Source organism: Purpureocillium takamizusanense, chromosome 9 (assembly GCF_022605165.1).
Source record: "Purpureocillium takamizusanense chromosome 9, complete sequence".
Classification (NCBI taxonomy): domain Eukaryota; kingdom Fungi; phylum Ascomycota; class Sordariomycetes; order Hypocreales; family Ophiocordycipitaceae; genus Purpureocillium; species Purpureocillium takamizusanense.
The window spans coordinates 65,799-88,962 of record NC_063076.1 but is presented as its reverse complement, the minus strand read 5'-3'; the positions used below and the strand labels follow the sequence as shown (position 1 = coordinate 88,962).

At 57.7% G+C, this 23,164-nt stretch overlaps 7 protein-coding genes across 7 annotated transcripts; all 7 read right to left on the bottom strand.

Annotated features, from left to right (window-relative positions):
* Positions 1-138: 138 nt before the first annotated feature.
* On the bottom strand, positions 139-711 carry JDV02_008803 (uncharacterized protein; the record flags this gene model as incomplete). The annotated part of the gene is made up of 1 exon (XM_047990434.1): positions 139-711. One exon carries the CDS (start codon positions 709-711, stop codon positions 139-141), a length of 573 nt encoding a protein of 190 aa, XP_047846441.1.
* A 1,228-nt stretch (positions 712-1,939) lies between these two features.
* JDV02_008802 (uncharacterized protein) lies at positions 1,940-4,619 on the bottom strand. The gene is made up of 3 exons (XM_047990433.1): positions 4,215-4,619; positions 3,581-4,123; positions 1,940-3,495 (listed from the first exon to the last, which is right to left on the bottom strand). The coding sequence occupies exons 1-3, from the start codon at positions 4,480-4,482 to the stop codon at positions 2,063-2,065; spliced, it is 2,244 nt and encodes a 747-aa protein (XP_047846440.1). The 5' UTR covers positions 4,483-4,619; the 3' UTR covers positions 1,940-2,062.
* Positions 4,620-10,211: 5,592 nt separating this feature from the next.
* LXR1 (Sorbose reductase) lies at positions 10,212-11,511 on the bottom strand. The gene is made up of 3 exons (XM_047990432.1): positions 11,138-11,511; positions 10,710-11,070; positions 10,212-10,625 (listed from the first exon to the last, which is right to left on the bottom strand). The coding sequence occupies exons 1-3, from the start codon at positions 11,455-11,457 to the stop codon at positions 10,506-10,508; spliced, it is 801 nt and encodes a 266-aa protein (XP_047846439.1). The 5' UTR covers positions 11,458-11,511; the 3' UTR covers positions 10,212-10,505.
* Positions 11,512-15,446: 3,935 nt separating this feature from the next.
* On the bottom strand, positions 15,447-16,499 carry CHI3 (Chitinase; the record flags this gene model as incomplete). Its single annotated transcript, XM_047990431.1, has 2 exons — positions 15,447-15,895; positions 15,992-16,499. 2 exons carry the CDS (start codon positions 16,497-16,499, stop codon positions 15,447-15,449), a joined length of 957 nt encoding a protein of 318 aa, XP_047846438.1.
* Positions 16,500-18,064: 1,565 nt separating this feature from the next.
* Positions 18,065-18,760, bottom strand: JDV02_008799 (uncharacterized protein; the record flags this gene model as incomplete). The annotated part of the gene is made up of 1 exon (XM_047990430.1): positions 18,065-18,760. The coding sequence occupies one exon, from the start codon at positions 18,758-18,760 to the stop codon at positions 18,065-18,067; it is 696 nt and encodes a 231-aa protein (XP_047846437.1).
* Positions 18,761-19,620: 860 nt separating this feature from the next.
* On the bottom strand, positions 19,621-20,472 carry JDV02_008798 (uncharacterized protein; the record flags this gene model as incomplete). Its single annotated transcript, XM_047990429.1, has 1 exon — positions 19,621-20,472. One exon carries the CDS (start codon positions 20,470-20,472, stop codon positions 19,621-19,623), a length of 852 nt encoding a protein of 283 aa, XP_047846436.1.
* Positions 20,473-20,922: 450 nt separating this feature from the next.
* On the bottom strand, positions 20,923-23,115 carry JDV02_008797 (uncharacterized protein). Its single transcript, XM_047990428.1, has 6 exons — positions 22,725-23,115; positions 22,541-22,613; positions 22,230-22,438; positions 22,001-22,137; positions 21,762-21,925; positions 20,923-21,681 (listed from the first exon to the last, which is right to left on the bottom strand). The coding sequence occupies exons 1-6, from the start codon at positions 22,793-22,795 to the stop codon at positions 21,109-21,111; spliced, it is 1,227 nt and encodes a 408-aa protein (XP_047846435.1). The 5' UTR covers positions 22,796-23,115; the 3' UTR covers positions 20,923-21,108.
* Between the last annotated feature and the right edge of the window lie 49 nt (positions 23,116-23,164).

The following is a 23,164-nucleotide window of genomic DNA, read 5'->3' as shown; positions in this document are numbered from 1 at the left end:
TCGCACACACGCATATCCTGTTCGCCCATGCGCTGCTGCTCCCGGTGCCCGAGTCCATCATCATCGATTGCTGGCCCTCATGTGCTTTGTAAATCCAATCGCAAATGTGCGTCACGAGCCACCCCCCACCCCCGGGCATCAACAATGGTCATCCTTAAAATAATTCATAACCGTAGGGCAAAGAGAGTAACCAGGAAGGCTCTCCATGTAGCCCACGTATGCCACCGGGTAATCTCCGCCGTTGTCCTGTCTGGCCGCGCCGCTCACGTAGGTACCACATTTCTCGGTCACTTCGTCCAGCAACCGTGGTATGAGCCAGTTGGACGTATACGTCTTTTTCGTGCCGGGGTTGCAGGCGAAGGCAACAACGTCTCCCTTGATGGAAAATACGCTTGGTCCCTTGAATTGCCGCATCGGCCCAATCTGATACACGAGAGCGTCGACGGCGCCGTCGGTGTCGGAGTGTTTGAGGTCGTGCCAGCAGTTGCAGTTGGTCTTTAATTTGTCCTTCCACGCACGGGACTCGAGTTTCCTCCGGTTGGTATCTCTTATCCTTATGGGACCTACAACGTCCGCGTCGCCAATGCGGCGATGGAGCTCGTTGCCGGCGTGGTCCACTATGACCTCGTACACGCCGTCGGTCATGTTCTCCGGGATGACGAAGGCGCTGCCGAGAGCGGCAAGGCCAAGGAGAAGTGAAAGGGCCCGCATGATGGAAGCTGCGGACAGGGAAAATATGGCACACTTGTTGATGTGATGAGCGTGAAGAATGTTGAGGCGGTCGTGGAGGCGATGGACTAGGGCCTTTATTGTCGAAGGCGTGGCCCGGGCAATATATCTGTCTCTCGGAGAGTTGGGTGGGCGAATGGCGCGCGCGATACAGTATGGGGAAAGAGGCGTATAGTTACATGAAAGACCCACGATGGACATAGTGCCCGCAGTTGCTATTGTGCTAGTATGGCTACTATACCGCCAATGACCTCTCATCTATCTGTGAGGTTGGTGCACGGGCGCGCCATGTTGCGGGCGAGTTGAGCTAACAACACTTGATGGCGATGGTGGAGTTGCGAGCCCCCAGAATTATGGTCATTTTACACAGTATCATTGGCAAGCAGCCCCCACTGTATGGACTGGGTGTTCTCGTGATGGCATCAAAGATCCGGGGAGGCAGCCCCGTGCCCGCTTCATAGATGACTGGCGGGCCCTGAGGGGGCAGCGAGTTCTGCATGGAGCGGCGCGAATAATCACCAAAGCGTCAAGTCGGAGTTTCAGCCTTTATTGTTCAGGGTGCACGTTGACAGAGCTCAGTCCACGAGGAGCAACGTGCGGCTCCTCCAGCCAACAGGAACGGCATCGGCGGCGCACAACGCCTGTGGGCCCAATCCGCAGTCGATCACGAGCCAGCCACCATCGGTGGGAACCCATGCGGAGTCCCGCCCCCTCGTGGCATTTCCTTTTTACAATTACGAGGTACTACTTACAACTTACATACTGAGTTGCTGCCAACCACTTGCCAGTGCAACGCAGCACAGCAGCAGTTGGAACAAGACGGGACGCCAGCTGCTATAGCCCATCCTCCCAATGGTACAGGTCGTGTAAGACGCGCTGTACCTGCATCCACTTGTGCTCGGGACTGTCGATACGATGGCCAAGCTCCTGCCCCGTGACGCATGATCCTCTCGAGGTGGTTGAGGTTGAATAGGAGTGACTGACCACATGCAGCGCGTCTGTCAGGGACCTTTGCGCGGCGGCGCCTCAACAAAGTCTTGGCCGATCGACGTTCCTCTTACGTATTCAGCATGCCTGGGACGATGCAGCTGTCGTACTGTAGACGAGGCATCTTGAGTCCTCCCCCCAGCGTATGCGTTGAGGCCACACATCCAACGCGGCGGGACACAACACGCACAGTCACCCACGAGCGGCTTGGCTCCAAGAGCACGTCATTTATCAGTACTAGATAGTACCGTATAAGCAGTATGCAGTGCCGTATTTATTCTCGTCCGCCCCACGTCACGGGGTTCGTGGGGGTATCAGTCCATCATCGCTATCATCATTACTAAAATTAAAACTGCCCCGGTAGGCCCATCATGGTGCCCTTGACGCCACCGTCGACCTCACCCAAGGTCAGGGCGGCGTTGACGACACCAGCCAGACCCTCGCCTGCAATCAAGCCGGCGGCCACGCTGAAGGCGTACATCTCGAAGTTCTTGAGCGACTTCCTCTGCCAGAAATAGGCCGTGATGGAGCCGAAGAGGATGGCGTTGGCGTAGCCGGAATCGACACCCAGGACCCAGGCGACACCAATGGCCATCCAGTTGGGGAGCCAGTTGCGATACTTTTGTCGGTCGCCGACAAGGTAGAAGTTCTTGAAGACGGCCTGCAGAGCAGCAACGACGCCCATGACGATGGAGAAGATGGTGCAGGACAGCGGGATGGGGATCTTGTCCAGGGTCACGGCCTCGGCGACAGCCTTCCAGGCAACGACCGAGGGAGCCTGGAAGGGACAGGTGGCCTGTTCCTTGGCGCTGACCTCCTTCCAGACACAAGGGTAGGCGGACATGAACAGGACAAAGATGCCGGGGGCGAGGAAGACGGAAACCAGGGCGCCCATGGCCTGCGCGTAGAACTGCAGGTGAGGAGGCGTCTTCAGGAGGAAGCCGACACGGAAGTCACTGGTCAGGGAGGTGGCAACGTCAGCGCAGCCCGAGGCGATGTTGCCGGCAATGAGGTTGACCCTCTGCGCGCTCTTGACATCCATGTGGCCCTTTGTGATGCCACCGAAGACGAGCTGGGAGGCCTTGGACGAGGCGGTCAGGGGCGCGGTGTCGGTGACAGCACCGCCGTAGATGGAGAGGAAGGCAAAGATGAGGCCGAGGAGGCAGGCCAGGATAGCGAGGCCGGCGTTCATGTGGAACTGGAAGTGGCACACGAAGCACGACACGACGACCATGACGAGAGCACCCGTGACCCAAAGCCAGGTCGGGACCTGCTGCTCGGGACCGGCAAAGTCCTGGAGCAGGCTCTCACGCTCGTTGGCCTTGGCGGCCTGCTTCTCGAGGAAGGGGCTGGACTTGCCGCGCTTCTGCATCTGCGTGTTGACGGTGACGGCCAGGCTGCGGAAGGCGAGCCTGGCACCGTCCCAGACGACGCGGAAGTGCAGCACGAACTCGACGAGGGAGTAGACGATGAGGACCATGACGCCGGGCCACAGCATCCAGTACCGGGGGCTGGGGACGTACCCGGGCTTGCTCACGCCCGAGAGGCTGTTGAAGCTGACCTGGCCGGCCCACTTGCCCTCGCCAATCTCGAGGCCGATGCACTCGCCGTAGTGGACCAGGACGGGGCCGATGAGGCCGTAGGCCACGAGGGTGCCTCCCCACCAGGAGATGGCGGCGTTGAGGCCGACGAGGATGCCGGAGCCGAAGAAGGCGGGGGTCAGCTGGATGTACCAGCCCCAGTTGTCAATGTTGAGCGCCCAGCTGGTGTAGTTTGACCCTGTTTCAAGTCAGCGTTCGTTGCCACATACATGGTGCGTATGAGTGAGTCGAGAGGGACGTTGTTGTTCGTAGCAGGGACTTACATGAGTGGATCCAGACAAAGACGTGCCAGTTGTGGAGGATACCGTCGGCGTATTGAGAGACGACGATATGGATAAAAGCACCCAGGAAGGCGTAGCCCAGCGCCTTGATCTTCTTCATGGCGTCGGCGGCGCCCGAGCCAACGGCGTGCATCGAGCGGATGGCCAGGGCGGTGGCCGTGGGCGTAGGGAACACCATGTTGAGCTCGCGGGCGACGTTGATGATGAAGAACTTGCGCAGGGGCACTGCGGCAAAGAGGCCAAAGAAGGCGCAGATGATTGTGATGGTCAGGATTCGGGGGAAGTCCGACTTGGGGTCCTCGGACAGGAGGCCGAGCCTGTACATGGCGGGGAGACCGGCGACGAAGACACCGGCCATGCCGCCGGCGCCCGTGGCGGAAGCCTGGACGATGGAGTTTTCCTGAGGACCGAAGGGGCCGCCGACGCCGGCCACGTTGGGCAGCGTCTTGGTGAGCAGCAGGATGACGCCGTAGCCAAAGATGGCGCCGAACATGTTGGCGGTGAATGTGAAGCCAGTCTTGAGACCTGGTGGCGGGGAGCAGTTAGCCGGCTGTATACGTTGCGTCAAGACGATGAAGATGGGTATTGGAGAGAGGGGCATAGTAGTATAGCATACCGAGATAGACGTTGGAGGCGTTGACCAGCGAGCCCAGCACGATGCCGGTCAAGACGGCTCGGACGGTGAGGGGGTTCGTCTCGGGCGCGATGCCCTTGACCTCGGGGAAGCTGACGAAGAGATCGGTGATCCTCTCATCCGTCTCCTCCGAGTTGGACTTGGTGACGGAGGCGACATCGACGGCCTCGACGGACGGGTGCTTCTCGATGTTGCCCATGGGCGCGTACTGCGCATCGCGCGCATGGATCGTGGGGGAGGCGTCGGCCATGGTGGCGGCGGCGACGACGGCGGGAGCTGCCTCTGTAGGTAGGTCTACACGGGACGAGCTCTCCTGTCGAAAGGGGACACGAGGCCAGGCGAGTCAACGGCTGGCGACGAGGGAGAAAAGGAGGACAGACGGACGCGATGGGGGATACACAAGATCCTCGCGCACAGACGAGATGGGAGCTTCGCGTCGTTATAAACGAGACGCAGACATACATACGCCCCCCCCAAGCGCTCGGCTGGTTCGTGTCCCCTCCGGCCGTCGCCATACATCTGCTTGGCTCCTTGTCCCTCCTTGCCTGTACGGGCAGGCCCTTGAGGTTGCACTCGTGCTTCCCACGAAGTGTGACGATCCAGTCCCCCATGTCGCCCCCCCCCCTGGTCGCCTTGTCGATGTCCAGACTCCACAGCCAAGACGGTTCCTCGCCCCCTTGGCGGAAGCACCGTCCGCTTACGCCACTTTCTCGCGCTTGCATGCAAAAGATCCCTCCCGCACACACACACACACACACACACACACACACACAAGGTCCCCCCATCTCTCTCTGTCCACAGCCGACAAGAGAAACAACAGGAACGAGCAACTGGTACAAGTGGCGTGGTGTGCGGTTGTGGGCCCGCCGGTCCGGGGATGGTGGGGGAGGCAAGGGAAAGGGGGCAAGGGGGGAGGGGGATGGATGGTGGTGCATGTGGAGGGGCATCCCGGCCTCGCCCCCAGACGTAGCGGCGGAACTTTTTCCAGCGCGCCAGGAGTCCAGGACCTCATGAGGGTCTCTTGCTGTGCGACACCGACGTCTGGCCGACTGCGATTGGCAGGCCGGCGGAAGCGACCGAGACCAACAGATCGACAGGGTGAGTTTTGGGCGCGGCGATACCCTCCCACGCCTTGCCTGGTAGGGTGTGCTAGCACGTACTAAGTAGTAGTAACGTACTACTACGGCTCCAAGTATTCCTGTGTGTACATACGTACTACTATCTACCAATCTCTGCAGCGACAGCAGCTATCTATCTCTTTGACGTGCTCGGACTGCACTGGTGGTCGTGTGATGGGGCATCTCATGCAGGCTCATGCCTGCCGGCCGCGATAAGAACTGGGCACGCTCGAGTTGGGGTGCCCCAGTTGATGATGCCTATCGATTCTTCGCGTTTGGTAGAGCCAGCAGAGGCAAGGCAAGGCAAGGCAAGGCAAGGCAAAAGCCAGCAGAGGCGAGATGTCATTCGCTTGGTGGTTTGCGCCTTTGGAGCGAGCACCTCCCATGACGGGCTTAGAGCACAGGGCCTTGGCAGAGTCGACGAAGCAATCACCCGTGGCATGGTTCCCGGGCTCATCTCCTTGCAGTAACACCACCCTGAGCTGCTTCTTCCGCTGCTGGTGCGGTGGCGGCGGGAGCCCCGTCTCTCCACGTTCAACTCGATTGTGCCTTGAGATGCCCGCGTCGCCACCGGGAGCACAAGCGCCTGGTCGGTCGGTTGGTGGGACGCCACGCGAAAGCCGCATCTTGTTTCTGCCCGCCACATGCGCCATCGCCCCCTGGCCCTACCTTGCTGAAGGAGGGGTGTTGTGTGCCTGCTAGCCGTTCCTGGCCTCGCTGACGTTTCCAGAAGTTCGTCTACCCCCCTCGCGTGACTGTGCGGCGCGACACACATGTCGATGTCGGGCGAGGGGTGACACTCAGCTTCATGGCCAGCTTCCTGAACAGGCCCTGGCGGCGGCATGGCGATCCTACTTTGCGTCCATTTCATGCCGTAATTACCTGCCGCTGACCCGAGCCGGCGGGTTCCTGAAATGTAAGCTGTCGTCGAGGCCCGTCGAATGATAGGTACTCATCCTTTTTCCCTTGAGACTTCCATGGATGTTGGGAGGTTTTTCGCGACCACGAGCATACATGGGCTATTTTGTTACTAGCATCGAATCTTGGTCCTCATGAAGAAAAGATAAAATATCACCGCCATGGCGGCGACGCGACCGAGGTGGCCTCGGAGAAATGCATCGTTTTGGGGCTGGGGGGACTTTTGTAGCCACACGCGCTGGGCAACGGTCTCGCCTGGAGTGAGGTGAGCCCCTCGCGCCCGCCCGCCGAAGAGGACCAGCACGCTCTCTGGCGCGCCCTAGGTGCCAGCAACCTACCTGTAAGCCAGTACGCGCTTTCGGCGCCACAGGGGTCAGCGGGGGGTGGTGGACCTGGGTGGCCGGGCTGCTGCATGTAAGTATGTACAGGGGGCGGGGGGGAAGTGGACTCGATGCCGGCTGTGGGAGAACGAGCTGCTGTCAACACAGCCGCGTTTTTCTGGGGCTGCGAACCAGAACTTGAGCATTTGTCGTCCGTGGTTGCGATGTTGGCATTCAACGGCTCGCAATGCTCGCATTCGACGGCGCCGGGTTTCCGGCAAATGCGTACAGTATAGACTGTAGCCCACGGGTGACAGACAATCTTGTGGCCCCGGAGACGCGACCATCTCTCCAGGCTCAACCTCACTTTCGGCAAGGCAAGATTTGAAGAGTCACCGGCTGCATCCATCGAAGGACGCGCATCTAGAACACTGTTCGTTGATGCCAGTCCAAAATAGACCCCCCTTGCCGGAACACGAACCGCCTGTCTCCGCATCAGCCCGCAAGTGGTAGTATCTCGCGCCAGTAGTAGAGGTAGTAGCCTCGATCTCCTCCGCACCTACCAACTAACTACGACGACTACACGATCCATGCTGACCACCGCGCGGAACGGACGCCATGGATGGAAAGCAGCGGCACCAAGGCGCCGTCGCTCTCCCGTTTCCCCCCCAAACTACCCCGGCCCCGCTGGCACACGCGCTACGAGCTGCAATGTGGCACATCTGCCCTCGTGGCGAACAAAAGTCGTCTGGTGCTCACCTGGGCTTTCTGGCCCTGGACTTTCTGGCCCTGGACTTTCTGGCCCTGTCATGTCATCTGTGTGCTGCGTGACAGGCAGCTTCATGTTGGCAGCCACACCCGTGGGCTGCCTCTCTCACATAGTGTCGCCGTCTTGCACTATCGGCTGGAGGAGGCTGGTTGGTGCTAATCTTCGTCCCCGGCACAAGTCGTGATGGAATCAGTGTTGTTGAACGGCCCTTGCTGCTGCTGCTGCGCGCGCATCCAGTCGTTGATGAGCGCCGTGCCGCGCCACAGTTTCTTTGGCTGGCGTCTCGATGTCGTGCCAAGAGCCTCACGCGTCGGGAGTCGGCGCTTCAGTTATGCTTAATTCGCTCAGGCTGGGGAGAATTGGGAAGGTAGTTGTAGCATATTTGCAATTCAGCGCTGGCGAAACGAGGTGTCCGCAGTTGGGTGGTCGTGCTCGGAACGTTCAGGCTCATCAACGGGAACCAGCCGTGCAGCAGCACCATCCGCCAACTGCCGGAAACATGAGGATATGTCGGGAACTGGGCAAGTACCTACCAAACCCAGGTGTCCAACGTGTGCGCCCGCCAACAGTCTCCAACCGTTTTCGTGCATTCAGTCGCCCCTCGGAGTGAACGATGCGCCAACGTTGACCCAACTCGCTTTGCTCCAAGTGTCATCTGTCACTTACGAAAGCTGTCGTCCCATCACATTCGGCCATCTCTCGGTTGTCTCACTCAGTCTTGCGATCTCAAATGTCGGCGCCCCCTGTCAGTAGCTGGGCCAACCTGGGGATAGCGCCGGGCTTCCCTGTTAACCTTTGGCCACATGCAAGCCGGGTGGACCAGTTCCAGCCTCCCGAGCTGGGAACCTTTGCATCTCTTGGCTCCGCCAGGCTGCTTGCTGACATCCACCAATGCCCTTGCGTACGAGGAGGATGACCTGCAATCGCCGCTGGGCTCTCTGAACGAGGTGACGAAATCCTGGAGTCGGACCACGGGCACGCGTAGTGCCAGTGGCTTTTTGTCATTGGGCGTCACGTCAAGCGCGGTGTGAGTATTGGGAACCTTTGCTCGTTCGGCGACCGGCTGGCACGATTTCCCCCGCACAAGAGGGTCACTGACTGTTGGTTCTGATGAGCGAGCCTCGGTCAATTCCGCTTGAGGAATCCAGGGACTCTTGTTAACCACGGCCCGGGCAAAGGTCATGATACGGCTACTAATCGCAACCACGGCCCCATCATCAAGGGAACTATTGATGGTTGGTTATCATTCTACTACTACCGCTATTTCTTCACAATCCCTCGCTGTCGGTTACGGGAATGGGTCTTTTGCGTGCCGACGTTGCCGGCCTGTGGCAGGCAATGACATTTGATGAAAGCGTGATACATGGCGATGACAAGTCGACGGCCACAAAGGCGCGAATAACCACTAGTCATGACGGCCTTGTCAGGCATCGAGCAGGTCGGTGGACAGTGTTGTGCAAATTTTTGCCGCCCCGAGCCGATACTCTCCCCATCATATCCCATTTGTCGCTCTCAGGTGGTAGTTCGTCGTGCTTTTCTGGTGCAAAGGCATCGTGAGCGAAAGCCATGCGCCAAGTAGACGCTCTCGGAGTCTAGATGACTCGGTTTGAGATGCCAGAAATCCAATCCACCTTGTTAAATCCTGGGGTGCAGGAGACCCGACCTGTGCTGTGGGACAACCCCAGACGGGTGAGCCCGCGACCCCATGATTGCTACTCCGCGAATGCCTAGAATAGCTTTGCCACGAGGCCGAGATGGAGTTGTAATACGTAAATTCACCCGCCCCAGTGGACGCGATGTCGCGTGGCTCTCGGCTTAACAGGTGCTGGGACGCCCTAGCCGATGCAAGCCGCCTGGCGACCTTCGCGATGGCAACAACACCACACATGCGTAGGTGAAAGTGAACCACCCTACAGCTCGCCAATTTACCATGCAGCTTGCTGGACAAGCTGGGCTGGATTTGTATAGTCACGCTGACACGTAGAGACTAGACGTTTTATATCGACATCTTTCTCCGAGAGATATTCTTTACATGAGGCGATCGAGGTCATCTCCGTATGGACGTCGCCAATTTACATCGTGTTCCGTTGACTCTTTCGTGAATATATGACGGCTGGTTCTGGGAAACGATTCGCGCGACCTGTACAAGTCTATTCAATAACTGACAGAAAGTGACGACTGCCTGTTGCTCCTTTTCGATGTCACTCCAACGCCGCACCCCACGCACTTTAGGTGCTGGCAACGATTCAGATTCCCTAATTCGTTTTGATGATGCTCCCATAACGTTTGGTATACTTCGTGAGGTTAGCCTCCCTTTCAACTGCACAGTTCTACGATATCCACGATGGTTACGGTATTCATGATTCTCGCGACTTCCGCCCACACACATCGCGCCTACGGTGCCCGAAATGTGCGCGATTCATGTCGTTCGCAGGTCGATGGCACTGCGGCCGGCCGCGATCACGCGCACCAAGTCAAAATTGAGTGCCGTCTATATGGGCCCGGGTTCTCGTCCGCTGTTGCAGAACATTGGCGTCGAAAGATGTTTCGGAAGGGCGCTAGTGACGTAGGCGAAGTGAGTGCGCTGTCGGTCAAGATGATGTGACAATCACGATGCAAACACGGCCTTCAGTCCTCAAGCAGCCGTCTCAATGAACTGTCGATGACTCAAGACCCAGCATCTGGAGACCTTGCTCGACTCAATGGCAAGTTTGCAATGTTCTGGAGTGGTGGTGCATTGCGCCCTCGTGGAATGCAACCGTGCATGTGGGCTGGTCAAGCTGCTGGATGTATAGCTCAGTCTTTTCAACACAACTACCACATACGTCTGGCACAATTGAGGTATAGGCAACAATCAAGTGCGAAGTGTTTTCTCTGACATTTGGCAGTTGTGCCGTTTGGCCCTGCTTCACGTTGTGGCAGCAGAGTCGAGCCCGACCAACGTCGCCGGCACATTCAGTGAGCCGGTTTCTTTCCATGGCACTTTCTCTGATCATCAATGGACAGGCTCGGGCGTGTTTGGATGTATTTTATGACTATTTGAGACCCGATCTTGGGCAAGAGCACTGCTTTCACGCCTCAAGTGCCCAAAGCTAACCAACAATCTTTTTCGCCGCTCCCCTCAATACGAATGAAAAGGATATCGCGCTTATCGGCATGTGTAGCCGCCGTCAATCACCATGTCGTTTCCGGTCATGTAGGAACTGGCATCCGAGAGCAGGTAGACATAAGCTCCCTTGAGCTCCTTGGCCTGGCCGTTGCGGTCCATCTGTCGCAGCATACATGTCAGTTTACCTTGAACAATGTTTGTCGCCTGTCAATCCGCAAGCCAGCAATGGATCTTGAGACATACCGGGATCATGGAACGCCACAGGTCTTGCGTCTTCTGGTCGATAAAGTCGGACAGACCGGTGTCGATGTAGCCGGGAGAGACGCTGTTGACTCGAGCAAAGTCTCGCCACTCGTTCGCGAGGGAGCGGGCCATGTGGATGCACCCAGCCTTGGCCACGTTGTAGGACGTCTGCTCCTGCGGGTAGTTGGCAATGTGCCCGGACATGGAAGCCGTGATGACGAAGGAGCCGTGGCCCTGCTTCTTGAAGTGGGCGCCAACGGCCTTGGCGCAGTAGGCGGTGCCGTTGAGGTCGACCTGGATGACCTTGTCCCAGGCCTCGGACGTGCCGTCAATGACGCCCGCATCAGCGGTGGCTCCGGCACTGGAAGACGCGGGGGGCTCAGTCAGCTTTCTTCGATTCTGTCCCAAGGTCAATGACATTCTCTTACTTGGCAACAAAGCCGTCAATCTTGCCAAAGTCCTTGATGATTTCGTTGACGACGCGTTCCACGTCGGAGTAGTCGGCAACGTTGCACTTGTACGCCTTGGCCTTGACGCCATAGTCCCTGATCAACTCTTCGACGTTCTTCTCCGCGCCCTCCTTGCGAGAGGAGTAGGTCAGAGCCACATTGGCACCGAATTCGGCGCTACCGCGAGCGGCCTCGATGCCCATGCCGCGGGGCCCAGACGCGCCGGTGACGACGACGACCTTGCCCTTGAGGCTCAGGAGGTCGGCGAGACGATCAGGCTTGGGAACTTGCTGGACCATGTTGGCGGTGGTCTGGTGGGTGATTGGTGCGTGAGGATTGAGAGGGTTCGGCTGAGGGCGAAAGTTTAGAAAATGAAAATGAAAATGGAAATGGAAATGGTAGGAGATGATGAAGTGAGGGGAAAGAGAAAAAGGATCCCGAGGAGCAGCGAAGTAGTAGAGTTAATAAAGTGGCGCTATGTGCTTTCCAAGATGGCTGGCTGGCTGGGATGCTTCGGACGGGGAGCAACCGGAGGACCTGGATAGGCAGGAATATCTAGACCCACCAATGTCGTCACTCCGGCATGCACGGGTTGTCGGGCATCGGGTAATCATGTCACGGCTTGAGGCGCATGGCCGGTCACTCAGCGCGGTGTAGGGAGAGGGGACTTGGTCGGCGACGCGGGTAGTTACTCTACATACAGCACATAACCTCATTACAGTTTTTGACGCCGTCTGACGCGATTATCCAATCTTGCGGCTGAGCTTGGTCAGATCCCGCGCAACCAGCTTGATTGGCCGTGTTGTGCAACACAGGGTCTGGGAGCTGGCCCGAGGGGGGGTCGGGAGCCATTTGCCGGGTGTCTGCTGGTGCTGCTGATGACGGTGAGGGGCAAAACGAGGGGCAGCCGGGGCGGGAGCCGCGGGACACTCGGAGCAGGGGGGAGGTGGGAGCGGGAGGGGATGATGAGGGGCAAAACCTGAGAATCATCAGTCAGCATCATGTCATGGATGTGCCAGTGAGTGGCTGCAGGTGGTCTTGTCCCTCTGCCGCTGCTGCCGTCGTCACATGATGATGCGGACGCAGAGTCGTGGGCTCCAGGCGGACATACATAGTATTGCTGGATCGGGTTGAAGTTGTTGACGCGCTGATTTGACGTTTCTTTGTCAACCCCCCAGGTGCTGTAGTAGCATTTTGCCGCTGTCATCAACGAGCTGTCAGTCCATCCACCCAGCCCACGATCTGCCTTGCTGCCCTGCGGCTTCAAGTTTCAGTGACGGCTAGGCTGGTGTGGGTTGTGGACTCGTGAGCCGGATGGTCTCTCTTAACGTTAGGTGGTAAAACCTACTTACAGGCTCCATTCTGTCAGGTTCGAGCACGTCTCTCGTCAACAATTGCCACATCCGAAACGCTCAGAGGTTGAAAGCGTTCATGTTGCATCGCGTGTCGATACTGAAAGTCCTCTTTGGACGGTTCAGGGGTCCTTGGGGAATGGATGATTTATTTAGAGAGGTGGGCGGCCCGCGGCGCGGGGGGGGCTCCCGTCTGGTAGAAACCCCAACCCCTTGTCTCCCTGCACGTCGGCATGCACACGCAACAGCATCGCGGATGGGCCCGAGACATGCGCTCGTGTGATGCGTACATGAGATGACAACTCGAGCCCCCAACTTCATGTTTATCATGTAGGATGTATCTGCCACTCGCCCCTATAGCTATGTGGCCTTGCCACCCACAAGCTCGTCTTGCTTTCGCTCGCCAGCGACGCAACGACTCGCGCAACATCGTCAAACATCACTGAGCGATTCTGCAACGATTCCGTAGCCGTTTTCTTCAAAAACAAAACATTTCTTATAGAATAATGTCTAGCATGTCAATTGGCGCGGATCCTTGATCGACGGTGTTGACGCCATGCCGGTTCAATCCGAGCGTGGCTGCCGACATAACAGCGCGTCAAGTCTTCCCGCGCTGCCTTGGAGAAGCCGTACGGAGAGAAGTCTTTCAATCTCTTAATCCTGACCGGGAGCCGACGAGATTGATGTTGACTGCGAGGCCACACAGACTGCTCTACCCTCCCCGCCATGGTCAACAAGAAAGGCGCCCGGCGCCGAAATGCTACCTCCCAGCGCGAATGAGCTCATGGACCGGGCTTGCGTGGCTCGACTTGCTGGACGAGGAGAAAGGGTTTGGAATGTTGAGCCTGTATACATTGTCAAGTCCAGACACCTTGACTTGGTCTCCAACAACGGTCGCAAGGGAACGTTTATGGAGCTTGGAGGCGTAGGACAGAAGCCCCGTTGGCGGTCTTGGAAAGCGGCGGTACTTTCGGCGCAAGGACGGTGTGGTTCACTTTGTCCGCGGGCTTGACATTATGGCTGAATCCATACGATCTGGGCGCCCAACCACCCGCCCACGTAGCATCTGAATCGACCACCACAATGGTCATACCGGAGGTACAGATGGTAGGCAGGGCGGCGCACTACCACAGTCAACTCAAGGTGCCTCTGCGGGACCCAGCAGATTCACTCAGGTTGTACAGTATAGTAGTAGTGACTTGCGTGAATTTTGTTGTTGCACGGACCAAGCGAGCTGCGGGCGATGGATGAACGGACGCGTCTTATTAACGTTAGAAGGCTTTGATGACGATGCTGTAGTGTAAGTAGCAAAGCTCCTTCGGAGATGATCCAATCGATTAGTCTTGTCACGGCGCGCCGCCCTCGGGCTTGCCGTACGTAGGAACGCTGGCCTCTTCAGCGTCGTCGGGCGGGATCGAAGCACTAGGCACCCTGTTCTGGTTGCCTGCTTCATAACAGCTGCGCCAGCCATGTTTTATGTATCTAAAGAGTAACGCCGAATTTCTGTCGTGGCGTTGCCCGTCGTCAGCTCGCCAAAACATGCTGGGACTTGTTGGCAGCATCCAAGTCGCCCTCGGTCAGACCCAGCACGGGATCCAGCGCGGCTTTGACACATCAGCCGGCTGGTCTTTCATACATGTAGACCCCCCTCCTCGACCCAGGGCTTGGTTCCCGACAGACTGTCCGAATTGACGTTATCTACAGATGGCTCGCGGGCCGTCGCGTACGTGGTCTGTGTAGCAAGAGGAGAGCGATAGGATATTCGCCCGGCCAGGGTATAGCAACACACAACGGCCGTCGACTGGTGGTGAAACGCGGGCCCCTCAACTCAAGCGCGGCTCAACGGCCGTACCGTGCACGATGAGTATAGTATCCATGAATGTTGATGATAAATAACCACTTTGGACTCTCAATTTACGTTTTCCATTAGTAGAGTGTGTCGTATGACTGTCATGTGGTTCGAGGTCGCGCTGTGCTGTCATGGTATAAAACGTGGGCTAGGTGCTCGCAGAGCTGCAGCCGCCAACATAACTCATCAACTGCACTACCAGACCGTCGTGTCGCCAGAACAATGGACGATAGTCACTCCGCTCCGCGGAGGAAATCACGGTATCCAGTCTTCAACACCTGGGAGGAGGCGGAGCAATTCACTGTATCTTTCGAATATCACTACTCGGGTGGGGTGAGCGCCTTTACATGTACTCTTGATAGACTTGAAACGCTAACGTCTACTGACATGCATTCCTAGAGCTGCTTGCCCGGTATACTAGACAGCAGTCTTGATCCAAGGGGCAGATGCAAATGGGCCAGATACTATCCTAAAAGTTGAAACATGAAGGTTGGGGTGTCGGGGTGTACTGGCTCCAACCACATTGCAGCCATGACAAACCGGTACGTAACCGCAGAAGCGAATGCCAAGCCAGCATTGAAGGATAAGAAGATGCGCCCTGTCATTGACGCTGCGACTGACCATTTACATTAAACGCAGTGTTCCAAGGCCGGCGCAGGCTGTCGCCCCCCTCTAGACCCCTTGAAAAGGACATCGCCCCCAGCAGCAGCGCCGGATTGCACGCTGCCAAGGCTCCCAGTACCGCCCGAACTTTTGGGGCCAGATGGACAAATTCTTCCTTTATCGCCGAGAGATATGAAGAAATTACTCGCGACGCTGGACATCCCACTCGATACATGTATCGAAGACTAAGTGGTGGGGGCCACGCATGGAATCAGTTGATGGGCACTATTGTACTTTGCGGCATGTTTACTGTTGAGTTGAGAGTCGGCGCGGCCACGCCCCGATGTGAACAGCGACGCGGGCTCGTTACACCCGATCGACTTGTGGCCTGACACGTACATGGCCTCAACTCAAAGCCTAGCTTTACTAGCATCATCAATCAGATCACTGCCTTCAGACCACAGCCGTTGAAACCCCCGACTTGTCACACCGCCGCCGCAATCTTCTTCTGATAGTTGCCGTTTCTAACCGCCAGCTGCGCCTCCCAGAGCATGGCACCGCCGTAGTTGGGCAGGTTCATGTTCTTGACGTCTTGAATAGACTTGACCAACGTGCTCGCGTCGACGTAGCCCTCGTCGCCGTCGGCACCGCTCGCCAACGCGCCGATGAAGAGCTTCGCGTTGCCGATGCCCTTGCTCCAGTTCCTGACAGCCTTGTTGAACCCCGACTGTGCGATGTTGCATTCGCCGTTGTTGTAAAACTGCACCCAAACGTAGTCGAGCTGCCGGCAGACGTCGAGAGGCTGCGACGCGTCTGGATATGGGCATTGGGGGGCCGCCGTCAGGTAGTACTTCTTGCTGCTGTCGGAGGCCATGTTGGATCGGAGCCGCTTGACCATGGCCAGGTAGCCGGTGGGATTGCCCGATTCGTTGTCTGCGCGCGCCGATCGTTAGCATCGAATACCACTCTCTGATTGTTTACCTATTACTTGCATCGGCAGCGAAAGAACGAAAGAGGAAGAACACTGACCAAGGTCCACGCCGTCCAGCTTGACGCCTCCAAACGGACGAAGCTCGCTGCTCTTTGTGCCGCCCAGGAAGAGGTTCCAAACCGTGTCTGCAATCTGCACGCCCTGCGCGTCGTCCTTGAGCGTCACGTCGGCGTAGTCGTTGGCGCCGCCCATGGACAGAATGACGAGCTTGCCCGCGGCCTGGCACTTCTTGATGGCTGGGACCAGCGAGGAGCCGTCCTTGAGGCCGGTGGCGCCGGCTTTGCGCTGAGCGTCCGAGGGGCCGTCGAGATTCCCGATGGCAATCGAGGGGTAGCCGCCGTCGCTGAAAAAGTAGTTCAAAAAGGCCAGGTTCACGATACCGTAGGAGGTGTCTCCGCAGACATCGTCAAGCGTCGTGCTGTCGTCTTCCGCGCCCCAGTATACGGTTAAGCGACCGGTTCCAGCGGCGCGAGCATCGTCCTTGGGAAGAGCCTCTGTGACAGACCACAGTAGGCTGGCGGCGACGAGAGCGGATTGAAACAACATCGTAACAACTGGACAAGAACTTGAACTTGTTATATCGTGAAAAATTTACGAAGAAAAAGATAGTTTATATACAGCGACAACGAGTTGAGAAGATGACCAGATCTTCTGGCTGTGAGTCGAGATGGTCTTTCATGTCAAGACGACTTCAATGGCTCTCTATTTAATAGTCTCCAATGTCCCTAGAGAAACCACATGTTCCCCTATCCACGGAGCTATATGAAGCCAGACGGCCAATATAGGAAGGTGACTTGGGTTGACTAGAGACGGGGCTGCATGGCGGAAGTGTTGGACTCGTGGGAGCGAGCAATCGAGGCCACATCCGCGAGGCTAGCAACGGGTACCATGGTGCAATCTCAACAACACTAGGTGGGCAAGCACACGGCACTCGAAAGCCGCCGGAGCCCATGTTCCCCCGCCGTCATGTCACCCCTTTGCAGACCACGTTGCATGTGCTGCTCCATCTACATGTAGTCGCTCGCAAGTCAGCAACGTGGGTGTTTTGTCTCGCGGGGGGTCTGGGGTTGCCGTCGCGAGAGCAGAAACCCTGCGCGACTATGGCCATCAGCCGTGAACAAGGAGCTGTTTGTTTTGTGAACATTTTATGATTCAATGCTCTGGGCCCAGGTTCATGGTTGAACATGGGGGGGTGGACTTGGGCCTCCCGTCGTTTAGGTCTCTGCCTAGCTGTAGCCGGAAGGCCTTTGGGATGAACGCATCGGTCCGTTTGGAAACCTGGCCTGGCTGTGCTTGCCGGCTGCGTTCTCGGATGACCCCCACATGATCCTGAGAGAATTGGCCAGAGGAGGTTCAATTTGCTCATTGGTTGACGTTCGTGAGAGCAGACAGTACAGAGCAGAACCCGACCGATCGGCAGTCGGCAACGGCGCATTTCCCCACGCCGGCATGGGGAGCGAGCGATTCTGCCCGTCTGTCTTGTGGGAATAGTTTCTCCGACCCCTTTCCCCTTCCCTTGGGGGATCGATAATGAAACGCAAACGTGACGGCGGCCCTGGAGGCTAAGGCTGAGTTTGGTTACTTTCCGCGTCCTAGTCTGGTGTCGGGAACCGCATCGGCAGCACCATGAATCTGGATGGGTACGTTACAGAAGTTGGGGATAACGCAGACACATGCGGGCAAGACACGTGCCCGCCTTGACTGGATGCGACTATTTGGGTAAGCGATCTGCATGCTCGGTCGACTAAATCGGCAGCAACGGCACTAGGACCGGCAAATTGGCCGAACTTGACCGCTGTGTTGTCAAACGTAGCATGGCGTAGCGGGGGAATATGCTGCACGTGGAGAGCTGTCTGTGCCAGCTTCCGAGTATTATCAATTAAAGTTCATGTTCGATTCACGAATTCATGTTCATAGGATACATCAACCATGCGATTCACATCATGATGGCCGCATCGCCATGCTCCTCTGGGTCGGATCGGGCGCATCGCCTTGGACTTTGCTTCGGTTTTGGCAAAGGAAGACTGGCAAGAAGCCATAGAGCAGTGATTCTTTCAACACTACTTGTACCGTGCCCGACAGAATATTGCACAATCGTGCATGGCATGCGTCTATAGGCCGGATGCGATCAAGAGCTGGCCTGAATAGTACAGTACCCAAACGCTGTGCTGTAGTAGCGGTCGCACGGGCGAAGTTGGCGGCATCAGAAACTCGTCGGTCGACAGGATAGAGTCGGAAAGGGCGAACAGAACGGCGCCCGTAACGACTTGAGGGTTGTCAATGGTCAGTACGGACAAGACCATGGCGAGTATGACGGCCGAGTAGACAATAATGGGGGCGCGCAAGGTCCGGGGCACGCGCGGGACGAGCATGAAGCTCATGACGGGTGCCAGGGCCAGCATGGACGTGGCCACGCCCTTGCGCCATCCGTCCGCCATGATCTGTCCTGTTCCATGGCCGGCCTGCATGAACAGGGCAATGTAGAATAGGTGCGCGACGAGGAAGCTTGCGAGCCCACGCAGGAATGCCTCCTCCCCGGGCCAGGCGAGGAACGCATCGCCCAGGGCGCCGAGGCCCAGCGCAGGGACCAGGAGCCACGCATTGCCGTTGCCGTTGTTGCGCACGGCGGCGAAGACGGCGAGCAGTGCTGTTGAGGAGGCCTTGGAGACCATGCGCGTGTGGCTCGGCGTGGCGCGCAGCACGGCGGCGTAGAACAGGGCTGCGCTAAGCGACACTGCCAGGATCGCGGCGTCTGCGGCGACGATGCGCTCCAGCGTTATGCTGTTGAGCGTGGCGGTCGCCGTCATGGTGAGTCCCGAGGGATGGCACCGTGGCTTGCGGGGAGACTTGTTGAGTCTGTGCAGTCTTTGTCGACTGTGAGTGAGACTGCTACCGCGTCAGCTCTGGCTTCTGGCAGTTGAGCGGGCGCGTCGTGGCACTGAGTCTTGAACCTACCTGAGGCGCGAGTTGTCGCAAAGCGCTTTTGGCCTCTATAGGGAAAGACGTCGTGCGCGGGATGCGCCGTGTAGTTCGTACTTTGCAGCGACTGAACCGGCGATGCGGTTCATTTATTATCATCTCAAGCCGCTAATAATAAGCTGATGGATTCGTCCGCTCGTACGGACAAGCTGTCACTCTATCCCTGTACCGAGGCCACCCTCAGAGGGGCGCCGCTGTGTGGGGTAGTGTGTAAAGCCATCGGAACCGTTCCGGACCTGCGAGACGCGTTTCAACCACGGCCTTGTTTCTTCATAGTTTGTATGGCATGCGTTGTCATGCTGAAGTGAGCTCCTGCGACTAAAACCACGTGGCTGGAGGTCACGTAAAGTACCGGGCACTGAGCAAACATGTTGCCAGCTTTTGAGCGTGACAAGGGGCCCGTCTCGTAGCAGCTTGTGTCCCCGTGGACTATCCGGTTAATAGCCTACTTCTCCGTTGACATGTAGGTAGCGGCGGGGCGCGGATCAGCCCCGAAGGCCAACGTGCTGCCAACGAGCTGCGGCTGGGATGCTGCGTCGGCGACGGCCTTCCCCTCATGAGCGGTCAAGCGAGCAGATGGCCACGCGCAATAGTAAAGCGAGTTCAACTACGCATTAAAGATAGTAACGAATAAGCCAGCTTCTTGCGAGCGAGTTCGCATTTCCAGCCGCCGGTGGGCCCAGTCCAGTCATCGTCGGACGGCACGGACAGCGCGGATCTCGAGGGCGTTGAGCTCCCCTACCAGCCCAACTGCAGACTCCTGGCAATCATCATCTATTAACCAGCCGTACGTTTCCAAGTCACCAACATCCCCAACGGCGACCACGTCGAAGGAAATGGTTGCGCGGTTCCAGGAGAGGCCGTAGCCGCGCACAACTTCGGTCCCCCATCTCGGCTGTACCTTGGTGAGGCAGTCGTCTTGCCACTGTGGCTGCGCGCCCACGACGACGAGAATGACCGTTATCCCGGAATACCACTGGAGGATCTCGAACAAGGCGACCCCGTCGCGGCGGAAAACGGCCTCGGGTACTGCGAGGGTCGTGGGGACCAGACATGGACTGACGCTGACCTGGAGCTCCGCGATATCTGGCTGGGTGAGGCTGTCGTACGGCTCAACGCAAAAGTCATGCAGCTTATCCGTTCCAACGTAGAGCGCATCGTGGCCTGGGTCGAAGGGTCTCGCGAAAGAGCTGCAGAGGTTGTTGTTGTCCCGGCCAAGGCGCACTTCTGTGGCCTTGATCTCCCGACGCATCCAGGATAGAGACGCGCCGCGGGCCTCTCGATTGACGGAAGCCAGAGGCGTCGTAACCAGGGCCTTGTCCAGCAGGTTGTGACAAAAGTCCATGTGCAACCTGTTTCCCGCGGTTGCGTCGTAGCCCTCATCGGAGATCGAGGGGCGTGGTATCCGCAAACAGCCCGTTTTGTAGGGCAGCAAGACCGGCCCGTCAACATCGGGCAGCGCGGCACGCCATATCAGCAGGCGGATTTCCAGCGGAAGTTTGGAAAAGACAAAAAAGCGGTCGCAGGGCGACGCGGCCATGTTTCAAATGTTCTTTGACAGGGCTTGGGTTAGTTACGTCCAGTCCTGTCGCGCCGAGTATCGAAGAGGTGACGACGCCACGAGCTCCCAAGTTTATCGAGCATTGTTTTTTTTTCTTCAAATTAATATTAGTGGTCAATGCCTGACGATACCATTGGAAGAATAACGCTGCAGGGTCTTCTGGCGGCATGCAACTCGCCCGGGCAAACATGACCTGTTGGGGCGACGTGCTGGCGAGCTTTCATGTTGGCGGTCGACCGCCCCGATTCGACTCTGCGCCGGCACCCTCTCCAGCTCATTCACCCTCGCAGTTTGTCGGCCGGACAAAGAGCTGGACATTGTGCGCAATGAACGGGAGGACCGAGACATGCAACGATGCTATACATGGCCAGTTACGAAATATGCAAGCACGCATAAACGCCGCTGCCTTACGAGCGATCGATCAATGGCCCCTTCTACACGTCGGCAAGCGCCAAATCTGATAATCAGTCTAATAACTTGCAATTACTATAGGGGTATACAGTCATGAGGACGCCATCTTGCGCCAAGAGCAAGCCCATGCAATGTTGGTTCAAACGCTCAACTGATGCTTGTCATGCGGCAGGGTATGTAAGTCTGCCCATGTTGTTCCTTTTCTTATACGCCGGGAGCCGCGTTGACGGGCACCCCTCCGCCCGCAGAGCGCGCTGACGCTGTTTCCACGTCCCGTGAGCTTTGACGGTGGCCGCCGCCGCCCTTGATCGTGGTGGTCGTCAGGCCTTCGGGTAGCGATTCATTGGAATCAGACTTGCTGCCGCTGGTGGTGCCGCCCGCGGGCTCCGACCTGACCTGCACGTCGCGGCGCTGGTAGATCTTGAGGGAGATGCCGTACTCGTTGCTCTCCTTGGTGATTTGCTCCTGGCTCTCCGACAGGTCGAGGTCGTGCATGCCGTCGCGGCCCTCTCCGGCGGAGATGTAGCTGCGGCCCGGGTTGCGTCGCTGCTGGCCCTGGGAACGGACCGTGGACGTGGGGTGCCCGCTGCGCGTCTTGGAATAGTCGCTGCCGCCGTTGAAGGAGCGGAGGTTGAACATGCGCCGGAAGAGGGTCCACGTCAGGGGTAGGTTGGCGACGATGATTGCCGTCGAGGATTCGCGAATGTACCAGAACGTCCAGGCCGATCCGTACGGCTGGCTGAAGCTATAGTACTTGTTGAGGATGGCTGATAAGATCTACATATAAGGCTCGGTTAGCCACATCGCGAGCATGTCATCGCTTGAAGCGTGCACGGGAAAGCTGGGGGGTCTCGTACCGTGAAGCCGCCGAGCGCGAACACGGTGATGAGGATAATCTTCTTCTTTATGGATATTCGGGATTGCAGAAGGATGGGCATGGGTATCATGATGATCATGAGGTCGGACGAGATGTTGAGGACCGCGTTTGTGATGAGATGGTTGGTGGCGGCGGAGCATTGCGCTGATCATGCCTCGTCAGTCAAGGACTTATCAGGGGGCACACACGTCCAACATCCAGTACGGGTTTGCGACTTACAACTGTTGGGGGGAACGGCCCAGTATTGATTAAAGGGTCTGCACCAGACGCCAAGGTAAAGGATCTCCATGACGACGAAGCCGACAGCAACGTAGCCTGCGACGAGCTTGACGATGAGATTGCCCTTTAAGCTCAACCTGCGCGCGCCTGTTGTTAATTGCGCCGCTCTCTGCTGTCCAAGTGCACGGATGCGTGTCTCGGCCGGGGAGGGAAGGGGGGTGTCACGCACGTCAGCCGATGATACATCAGCAGTAGGCATGCCTTGATGGTCCAGATGGTGAGGATTTGCATTTGCTCCGATACCAGCACCATCTTGGAGCCGAACGTTCGCTGCTTGATGTCTTCGGGCGTAAACGTCGCGGGCTGGTTCGGGTCGATGAGGTTGCTGTTCGTGTTGGATATGATGTTCATGCACACAATCAGGACGGTGTCGGTAGCCTGCTCTGGGGCGTTAGTCGTCGTCGCCGTCTTTCGTCGCCCTGGTGGCGCTCCATTGTTCGGACCGGACCGGAGGGGAGGGGAGTGTCTCAGTGTACGCACCATGGCGAACATCATCAGCCCGTCATCTGCTTTCAGCTTCTTGACCGATCCCCGCAGGAGGATCTGGGACACCCTGGAGAACACACAGACATTGATGGTCAGCGCGCGCGCCCACAGACAATTTCGACAGTGCGGGCGTGGGTTCAATCGGGACGATCCGCATCAAGGACATGACGGGACTTACATTCGAATCGCGACCACGAGCCATGTCAGCCCGTACCACGTCCACGACTCTGCCGCGAGGCTCGACGACATGTTGGACGTGCGCGGACGATCTGCTCGTCGTCCAGGTTTCCAGGAGAAGGAATGCAGAAGGGTTGGCTGCAAGACGTTCCCTCAAGGCGTCGCTCGCCGCCGCAAGGAAGGGAACCCTCGGGGTAGTAATACAACCCACCCTCAAACTCGTGTGCCTCGCATGACGCAAAGCCCAGTTCGGCTACTAACAAGGGGAACCGACAACTCGTACGTGCAGGATACGTTGGAGCCCCTAACTACGTACCTGCCGGAAGGGTGGACCATTGCCAGAGGCCAGGCCAGCTGGGCTGGTCGATCGTTGGACAAGGCGCATCAGACAGGTCGGCGGCATGGTTGGCTGCAAGGTCCGCCTCTCATTACTATGGCCTG